We start from the raw sequence: 10,360 nt of genomic DNA, 5'->3' as shown, positions 1-10,360 counted from the left end.
AGACATAATGCTATGGCGGTTTTTTTGTTTTTTTTTTTCAAAAATTTTCAAATATAGATGTTTTTCAAACAGTGCATAATGAATTCTCCATTGAAAAAATTCGCAGAAGATAAGGGCAAATTCAGAAACTTCTCAAATTTTGGTGTGTCTAACGATTTTGTAAATGCTGTCCATGAGGTACTACCCCATGGGCAACGCGTCTCTCCATGATTGGTCCAAATTAGTGGGCCCCACGTGAAACCCAGTGATTTGGACCAATCAAAACTTACCACGCTAGCATCGACATTACCGTGTCTAACTCATACCAAAAACAGTTTTTCTAATATCCTCGACCATTATAAAATAATAATAGATAAAATAGTAAATATAGTAGAGATTATGTGGCTAAAAATTATCAGTGTACTAAAAATATAATGAATATCAAATTTAATAATATGGCGAAGATAATAATAGATATTGTAATTTATTTATGTAACATGATATAAATATTTTCAGTTTTATTTTTCAAATTTGATCACTCGGATAAACGCAGTTATGCAACAAATACAAAGATTTATAATTATGAAATATTAATACATTATTTATATTTACTATATTATAATAGATGATAACTTTATATTAACCGTTTTTTCTTGTGTCAAATGATACCAACATTTTTCTCCATTTTACTTCTAAATTTAACATATATCTTCTTCAATTTATATCTCAAATGACTAATGTATCCTCATTTTTCTCTAACATCATTATCTTATTTTCTCTTAATATTATTTTTTACATTTCATTATCCGTTTTTATTAAATTATCCAAATACATTTTTACAAATTCTCTTTACTTTTTAAAAACTCACATGTTTTTTTTCTATTATTATCTTTTATGTTTATTCCCAAATAATTAAATTATTGAGCACGTGAAAATCACGTGCCATACCGTTAGTCACTGTATAAGATGTGGTTGTTTCATAATTGTTATATTTCAAATAAGAGTTGTCTCCACATAATTTTCAAAGAAACAAGAAGAAAAAAAAAAGTAAATTGGAAGGAATACAATGAAGTTTTTTTCGGAAAATAAACTCTTAGAAGAAAAGGATTTAAGCCCATACTATGAGAAAACATATTTAAATACCAAATGGATTCGTTCGATAAAATAAAAATATGTTTTTTTTCTTTCTTATAACATGTAATAATAACATATCGATTCTCATATTTAATAAACAAGTTTGAGTTTGAACTGAAATTCTGACTGAAAAAAGAAAAAAGAATAAGCCTGTTTTTTTTTACCAAAGCTATCACAAGGAGATGGAATCGATTTTTCTGTTCAAAAAAATTAGTTGAGTTCCTTAACTTTTTATATAATTAGTGTTTATTGGCACGCGATGCATGCATATTGCATACATATTATTTTTTAAAAAAAATAAATTTTGTGAAAAAAATAAATTATTTTATCAAGTGGTATTTATAAAATATATAAGATTTTATTGAGATACATTTTAGAGAAGTGAGAGAAAAATTTTGGAAAAAAATGTAGAGATGTACGAAAACTTCTCATAAACAGATACTATGAAAGTCATATAATAGATATCATGAAGAGTAATAAAATTATAAATAAATTTTAATGTCACATTGACACACCAAAATTAGTTAGTATGTGGTGTCAAATTTAATAATACGGTATGCATGAATATATTATATATATAAGAAATAAATGAGCAATTTGCTAAATCAAATTAAAATTAATTAATAATTAATAATAAAAAGTTAAATGAATGAAAGCCATTGCAGCAAAATAAAAATAAAAAAAATGCGATTTTAGCGTTGAGACAGAATTAGGCAGCATTTGGCGCTATTTTGCAGAAACACGCGAAATCCGTATAACTGCGGCAATCGATCGATCGAATCCAATCAAAAACCCAAACGCAAAGAGTCCTTGTGCTCAAATCCCACATAAAGCACCTGAGAATTCGAACCGATCGCTAGAATTTCAATCAAATTCCCGCTATTAATCATCAGTAAAGTCCTTAATTTCAAGCTGAAGGCAAATGTCATTCTCATTTTTCAAGCAATCGAGGCCTAAAACCCCTCAGGAATTAGCAAAGGCGATCAAGGATAGTCTAATGGCACTCGACTCCAAAACCGTGGCCGAGGTCAAAGCCCTGGAAAAGGTCGAATCTTTGTGTCTATTTTCCGGATTGTGGTGGGATAATTGAACTGTTTGATTCTATAAAAAAAATGTAGTTTGCTTAGAGGGGAGTTTATAGTGTTGTGATGCTAAATTATTTATGTTAAATTCGTTTTCTTGATTGAAACAGACAAAGGAGCCGCCTTTGCAAATTGGATGTAGTTTAGTGCTGCATGCTGCCAGTATGTTATTTTTAATGTTTTGCACGAAGTGAATGATTTGGAAAAATTATTCGAAATGCTAGAACTTCTATTGTTCTTTTCCCCCATCGAAGGTCTTAGAACTGTTAAAGCTGGCGGATTGGTGGATTATTGACACAATAAATAGATATCTAAATTTGAGCTTGACCACTAGTTCATAAGCACGTGTTAGAGTTGGGTTTTATTCTCTTTCTTTATCGATGATTGACATTGATTTGTTCATGGTTCTGAAATCGATGCCGGTTCTAGAACAACGGTTCCATTGAAGCTATGCCGGTTCACTTGGACCTGGCTTGATTCCGGTGCTTATTCGGTTATGTACTAATTTTTTAACCAAATTTTATTTCTTTTTATTCTAGTGGTCAAGAAAAAATAACCCTTTGTGTCCTAACGTTAGGACTTGAATTTAATTTATATGATTAACTTGTTGATGTTAGGTCTAGATTGATAGAAGTTATCTTTTATCTTCTTTGCGTGATAAAGAAAGTGATGGCAATTTGAAACTTACGAAAATAACTTATGATTGGAACATTTACAACATGGCAATTCATATTTCCTTATTTCATTGCGTCAGATGTTGCGATGAGGAACTGATTTATTGTTCGCTTTGAGCGGGTCTTAGCTTAGGAAAGGTGGTGCGGAAATATTTACTGACGACCAAATTATCAAGTTGATGAATCTAGAATGCAGAAGTGAATGGAAATGGATTCTGGTTATCTTATGCATTTCTAGATCAGGGTCTTGGCATCTTGCTCATAAGGATTCTAGAGACTTTTGTTATTTCTGTCGGTCTGCTGTTTGATATACAGGATTAATTGTTTTCCCTGTCTTTCTATTTTCACTTTGCTGTAGGCTTTGGAGGAAGTTGAGAAGAACATGGCAGCAATGAAAACTATGTTGTCAGGAGATGGAGAAATCGAACCGAGTGCAGATCAAATCCTTCAACTCACAGTTGAAATCTGTGATGAAGATGTTATTTCTCTTATGTTCCACAAGTTACCAATTTTGGGATGGGAAGTAAGTATATAAAGTAATAATGAACAATCTTATAGAAGGTTGCATATGTATTTTATGTTTCCATGCTTGACAAATTGTTTGATATCTCAGACTAGGAAAATATTAGTCCACTGTTGGTCTATATTGCTTAAACAAAAGGTTGAATCAACTCATTGTTGTGTACAATACATGGAGAATCATTTGGAACTGCTTGACTTCCTCGTTGTTTGGTGAGATCCTCGATACTCAGAAAACAGCTCTTCAAGTTGTCTCTTAATAGCCTCTTTTATGAGCATCTTGCTTTGGTAGATGAAGTTCTACACAACCGTGTTATTCAAGAATGATGTTTTGACTAATGAGACCTATGTGTTTGATTTGGTTAACAGCTATGACAACAAGGAAATTGCTCTGAACTGTGGGAATATGCTAAGGGAGTGTATCAAGTTTCCAACACTTGCAAAGTAAGATATTTGTACTTCTATTTTTTCCTTTGTGTCCTAAAAGCTCTCAATTTAATGTTTCTCAAGAAGCGAAAAAACCAAGTATACAAGGGCCTGTTTTATATTGCAGAGCTTTCACAACAAAAAAACCATAAATCTTATTTCAGATACATATTGGAGTCTCCCAGCTTTGAGTTGTTCTTCAAATTTGTTGAGCTACCTAATTTTGATGTTACCTCTGATGCATTTTCTACATTCAAGGTCACATATCTTTTAAATATTTTCCGGACGTACTTCATCTATTGAAACTATTTTTATTCTATTTTTACAATATTGAATAGAGGTAAACTTGCCAGGATCTGCTCACTAAACATGCATCTGCAGTTTCTGAGTATCTGACCACTCACTACAACGAGGTTTCTCCATCTCTTTCCTTATTTTATGCGGAGTAGTGTGTGAAAGAATTTAGTTATTGAATTCCCTTGGAGGTTGAATAAGTTTAATTTGACCTATATTGCCTTTTAGTCAAAATCATGTATTGTGTGCACGTGTATCATGATACCTGTTTTTGACACATCTTAATAACATAATGAAACTTGTATCTTCAGTTTTTTGACCAATATGAAAAGCTCTTGACGTCGGCTAACTATGTGACTAGAAGGCAGTCTTTGAAGGTCAGTGCTTAACCGCTCATATCAGCTCATGTTTTTTCTTCTGGCTGATACTTGTATTGACATCGTAATTGCAATGGACTTTAGCTTCTCTCCGAATTTCTTCTGGAATCTCCAAATTCTCAAATAATGAAGAGATACATTGCTGAGGTTCGCCATTTAAAAGTCATGATGACCTTGTTGAAGGTAATTCAAAATTATCCTTCCTGATGCCAGATGGTTTTAGGATTTTGTAATTTAATGGAAAATGATTGAGAATTATAGTTGCATAAAGAAACTATGGTATTTGCTATGCTGAATATGGTTTTACCTGTGTTACTGCACTGGCATGACTCTGCCCTCAAGTACATGAGCAGATAATAATAAATATTATTATTATTATTTCTTTTAAATATTTCTAGACAGTGAGCAGACATCAATCATCACATACCTTTGACCACCATGGGGGATATTTCGAGCCTTCTGGCAGTTACTTTGGACTGTTAGTTGTTATGTATGAACTTAAAGTTTAGCCGTAAATAGGATGCAAATCGAGTTGGGGTTAATTTCCCCTTTTGTTGAATTCAAACTCGAGCTCGAATTTTTTTAGTCGGCTCACAGATCTAAAAATGAACCATTTTAAGATCGAGTTTGGCTTGGCATAGAGTTTGAATTTAAGTTTGATTCTTTTGATTTTAAATCATTGAATTTTGGTAAACACAAATTCAAAGTACAACTTGAATTCATGAGGTCAACTAATTTTAAATGCATTTGTAAGCTATTAAAGCCAACGACCTCTGGAAGAAAATAATTTTGACTCAAGTTTGATAATATAATTCAATAATTTCAAACACAAATCAAATATTATTGGAGCCAGTTCAAAAAGGTATTGATTCATTTTTTTTACCCGACTACAAATAATTTATATTCGAGGAATGTTTTTTTTTCAGTTTTAGTTCTTCAGAGTCATTTTATGCAAGGTCTGGTCTTCCTATTAAAATTTTAGGTTTGATACGTGAAATTTGCATGCTATAACACCCAAGCTAGTAAAGATTTGATTACATGCCTCAGAGGTTAGAGGGAGATGGTATTGTGGAAAAGAGACCACATCTAATATTCTTCTATTGAATTCTGTACAGGATTCAAGCAAAAACATCCAAATATCCGCGTTTCATATTTTCAAGGTAATGAGCATATTATATTTTCTCACTACCAATTTTCTCAAGTGCTTAGTTTTCTTTGCAAATTTTGGCTTTTGGATTCCTGAAATTTTAAGCATCTGGATTGAAACTCAAATTCGTTCAGCTGACTTTTAAGTTATAACTCTGAATCTTGTATAGTGAGTTTAATACCTGGCGGTCTGACAATATTCATCTGTCTTGGTTGAGACTCTAGAGAAAGATAGTTCAATGAGAGGCTTTTCCTGTTTTTGTACCTAAACTGGAAAAACCTCAGTGCATATGAAATTTTCGCTTAATCTTCTAATTCCACCTGCAGGTTTTTGTAGCTAACCCAAATAAACCACGAGATATTAAAGTTATCCTCGCGAAGAACCATGAAAAGCTGTTAGAGCTGCTCCACAATCTCTCTGTTGGCAAAGGTACACATAAATCAGTCAAAAGGTTGAACTTGTGGAATAACTGCTACAAATCAAGACCACGTACAGAGACTTAAATCAGATTCTGTTCTGATGCATCATTTGCCTCCTAATTGTGTTGGTGTTATTACAGGTGCCGAAGATGACCAATTTGAAGAGGAAAAGGAACTGATAATCAAGGAAATCGAGAGAGTGTCTCGGCTTTCAACTTGAATCATAGGTGCACTTCTGCCACCATATGCCTATGTTGATCATCTTAACGTGATATCACTATTTTTCTGATTTTTCCAGACCTTTATGTCCTGCTTATATCTAAATTTAAGTGAATGAGCGTGCGCCAGAGAACTCAAACAACATGGTCGAGAAAAAGATAACCCATTGTGTGAGAACTCAAGATATATAAACTGTTCCGCAACTCGCCAGAAAGCCATCTGTTTATAACCTTTTCTTTTGTAGCTTCTTTTCTTATTGAAAATTTGGAATAAGGCTGTGCACTTTGTAAATAAATATGTTGTACTGTGATCTCTACAAGCTGGATTACCAGTAACTGATTCTTGATACTGCGTCGCACCTAATATAGGCCTTGAATTTTTCCCATGCGCTTTTGTGATTTATTTGTTATTAGAAGTGGGTGAGAGTATACCAAATTTGTTGGAGGTATTAGTGAAATCAATATGTTTTTAAACCAAAAAAAATATATATATAGCTTCAATTTCCCCAACGTTAGTGTTTCAGAGTTTCAAGTTCTGCTTTTAAGGTAATGGCGATGTTACATCATGTTGACTTGCTCCTAGTTTTACCATTGGGCATCGTTTGGTTTCGACGTTGTGAAAATAATCAATGTTTTGTCAATCACATGCCTTAGGTTTCGATTTTTCTTTCATTTTGGTTGTTGCATATGCTTGTTGATGGGTTCTACATTTTGCTTGTAGCCTGTGTTATGGTCGATCAAATAGCAACATAGTTGACAACTCGGACAAAGATAATGTATAATGTTCAACTTAAGTATCAACGAGATAATAAATAATTTAGAATATGTGAATACTAATTTGAAATACATGGATAACATAATTATTTATATCTCAAATTATTGCAAAATGCATCACAACTATAATTCACTCTAAAGATTTCTACGCTCAATAGTGATCTCTAACTTGGCTTGCATATGACAACTCAAACAAAGATGATATGCAACGATATTCGTGTCTAACTTGCAAGTCAGAACACTGCGGAACATTAAATTACACCCTAAGTAACACATTATATCCAATGAATACGATTAACATACAAACGAGTAAACTCTTTATTTGGTCAAATTCACTTTGTTTCATTCATAACATTTGATTTGATAATAACTACCCTCGGTAAAGTAGCAAAACAAACAAGCAGCAAAGGGAGATATACAACTTTCATTCAAATCTCTCTCACTGGTCAGTACTCGGTGCATTAACAAAAAGATGATTGATTTACAAACAAAAACCACTAAGCATGAAATAATGCGTAGTAGCCTCAGTTGTCTCCCTGCCTTAGCATCCGCAGAATGGTAAGGAACAAGTTCAGGACGTCCAGATAAAGGGTGACAGATGCCCAGATATATTCGTCATATGTGAAGCGTTTGATCAAATTGTGAGTATCGTAAACTATGTATCCTGAGAAAATTATGGCACCCATTGCACTGTAGATGGCAACTGAGGTTGATCCAAACGGGAAGAACATCTGCATTTCCAACGAAAGACATTGTTCATCAGATAATGAGATGCAACAGATTAACCAACATAAGAAATGGCTAAGGGACGGAGAGACCAACCTGAATGAAACCAGTCAAAACCAAGACAAAAAGACTAGTAAACAAGATTGGTCCCATAAAGCTGAAGTCCTTGCCCTTCTTTGAAGCCCAGAAAGTGTATCCAGTCAGAGCTGAAACTACTGCTGATGTCAAGATTAAGGCCTCAAGCACTATTCTTCCTGTAAATTGAAATAGAGATTGAAGCACAGCTCTTGGATTGTAATAGAGTTAAGTGCAAGGCAAGATACAAGATATAAGCAAACCTCCAGTAAAGTCTCACTTGAAACTTATTATATTACTTCCTCCAAAAAAAAAAAAAAAACTTATTATATTCGCCAGCTACTAACCTTCTGTATTGGCACAGCTAACACCAACTGTGACACTCAAGGAAGCAGTGAAAAGCCCAAGGAAAATGAAGTTCAATGGGTGCTTTTGTTGATACACGAACAAGGGCCACAACACTATCCAAGATTTGAGTTAGTTATAAATACATATAATGGTGTAAAGAAAAAACAAAGTTAAAGCTATTACAAAGAACTAGCAAAACTGAGATTGATTTCATGTTGCGAGGATCTAAAGGCAGACCGATAATTATTTCTTATTCCTGCTGCAACATTGATTAACCATCAATCCTTCATTTCTATCCATCGACAAATTAATCAAAAGATTCAAAACCTTAAAAACAAGAAAAAGAACACAATCATGTCCATCCGTAGCTTCAAATCAAACCCCATTACAGGATCTTCCTGGCAGATTGACCTCAAAATAAGAAAAATGTAACATAAGCTTAATCAATACACCAATACCAGATAACTTGTTCCGGCGGTGTCCCAGTATGTCCTGAAGTTTTTTCAAATACCAAACCAATATCATATGTTCTGAAATACAGATAAAAACATAGCAAGAATCCCAGAGTGCAATACATTATGATTATACAGCATCCCTTCTAAACGTATTACACAAATGACGTCACTAAGAAATGATTGTGTATATACCACTAGAAAGAAAATCTATCAAAAAAATTCAGAGGAAAAAAAAATGGCTCGGCAGTTAAATTCTCGCATACGAAAGGGGTGGAGAAGAGATTGAGAAGTGTAACTAAGATAGAGGATAATTAATCCAGTCACAATTGAAATGTAGATCGGAAAACTGGGGTAAAAGCCTTAGAATTGACTCGGAAAAGTCTTCGCATCAACCAACCCCCTAACCATAACTACAACACATAAATTGAGGCAAAAAAAAAGGAATATATGCGCGAAATCAAAATCGAAGAGTAATACGAAGATCTTATCAAAGAAATGCTCACAGACGAAGGGGGTGAAGAGGAGAAAAAGCAGTAAGGCGGAATTGCCACGGAGAAGATCATTGATCGGCGCGTACAGAACGGTGACGGCGGATATGGCAGTGGTGAGGACGATCTGCGCCGCCAAGATACCGTAGACTTTGCGTATGAATCCCCATCGCAGCTGATTCTCGCCATACCCGATTCCAGGGTACAGCATCTCGCCGGCTTCCAGGTCGACGCCGCCGCCCTTCATCCCGCTGTCGCCGCTGCTCACGCCTGCGTAGCCGTACATCTTCAAGATCGATCGGTCTTCGATGCGACGACGTTTCGGTTTCGCCTCCCTTTCAATCTTCCCACTACTATTATTATTTACTTGACGGTTTCTCTATATATTTATATATTAATATAATATTAAATATTAATACTCAATTTAATAAACTCATTCTTCCCATTGACTTCACCGCAAATTCATACCGACTTGTTTTTTTTCAAAACTAATTAATTCTTTTTTTTTCTACTATTTAGAATAAAATAATTTTTTGAAGTGCACAAAAATTATAATGAAATCGTCTTACAAATTAATTTTGAAAGATTTTTTGATCTACTGCATCTTAAAAATCATTTATGTTAAAAGTATTAATTATACTCTATATATCTGTCACTTATTGGAAAGTCCGACCCAACCATATATAGTTCGAGTTATATCTCACAATAAATCTACCGATTAAAAACTTATCATTATCGTTAAATCAAGAAAGTCTAAATCGAAAGTTAATTAATTTTTTTAATCATGTTGATTTAATTTGGAAAAAAAAACTACAATTTCGAAATTTATTTATTTATTTATTTTTGTTAAATAATGGAATGAATTTTTTAGAAAAAATAAAAATAAAATTGTTCAATGTGATTTTTCTTTTTCATTTATTTTTTTCATATATATTTAGAAATTGGATGCTGGTTATTTCAAGAGTGAATTGTTAATAAATCCCTAAATCCAAACTTAACTTTTTTATAAATCCCTACAATAAAAATTCTTTCTTAAAACTCCCTAAGACCACCAAACATGGTCAAATCAAATGTTTAATTCTTGTACTCAATTTATGCATTTATGTACTTCATTTATTCAATGTTTGTACTCAGTTATGGTACTTTGAATTATCCGCAAAAATGGTATCAGTGCTTTAGGTTAATTATTCAGACTTTATATTATTCGTTAATTCATACTTTTCTT

General features: G+C 33.2%; 2 protein-coding genes across 3 annotated transcripts; one reads left to right on the top strand and one right to left on the bottom strand.

The window, feature by feature from the left end:
* The first annotated feature begins 1,837 nt into the window (after window positions 1–1,837).
* On the top strand, window positions 1,838–6,703 carry LOC140890267 (uncharacterized). Of its 2 annotated transcripts, XM_073298035.1 has the most exons (12): window positions 1,838–2,158; window positions 3,228–3,392; window positions 3,483–3,601; window positions 3,758–3,832; window positions 3,979–4,072; window positions 4,168–4,227; window positions 4,420–4,485; window positions 4,570–4,668; window positions 5,601–5,645; window positions 5,959–6,061; window positions 6,192–6,278; window positions 6,382–6,703. In XM_073298035.1, exons 1-11 carry the CDS (start codon window positions 2,036–2,038, stop codon window positions 6,269–6,271), a joined length of 1,029 nt encoding a protein of 342 aa, XP_073154136.1. In that variant the 5' UTR covers window positions 1,838–2,035; the 3' UTR covers window positions 6,272–6,278; window positions 6,382–6,703. The 2 variants fall into 2 exon arrangements, with proteins under 2 accessions (XP_073154136.1, XP_073154131.1); XM_073298030.1 differs by having other exon boundaries at window positions 6,192–6,702.
* Window positions 6,704–7,237: 534 nt separating this feature from the next.
* On the bottom strand, window positions 7,238–9,513 carry LOC140891501 (BI1-like protein). Its single transcript, XM_073300024.1, has 4 exons — window positions 9,151–9,513; window positions 8,192–8,305; window positions 7,866–8,023; window positions 7,238–7,774 (listed from the first exon to the last, which is right to left on the bottom strand). The coding sequence occupies exons 1-4, from the start codon at window positions 9,419–9,421 to the stop codon at window positions 7,568–7,570; spliced, it is 750 nt and encodes a 249-aa protein (XP_073156125.1). The 5' UTR covers window positions 9,422–9,513; the 3' UTR covers window positions 7,238–7,567.
* Window positions 9,514–10,360: the final 847 nt, after the last annotated feature.

The sequence above is a fragment of the Henckelia pumila genome, chromosome 1, assembly GCF_033568475.1.
Source record: "Henckelia pumila isolate YLH828 chromosome 1, ASM3356847v2, whole genome shotgun sequence".
In the NCBI taxonomy this organism is placed as follows: Eukaryota; Viridiplantae; Streptophyta; class Magnoliopsida; order Lamiales; family Gesneriaceae; genus Henckelia; species Henckelia pumila.
The sequence above is the reverse complement of the archived record's forward strand: the minus strand, read 5'-3'. Positions and strand labels throughout refer to the sequence as shown.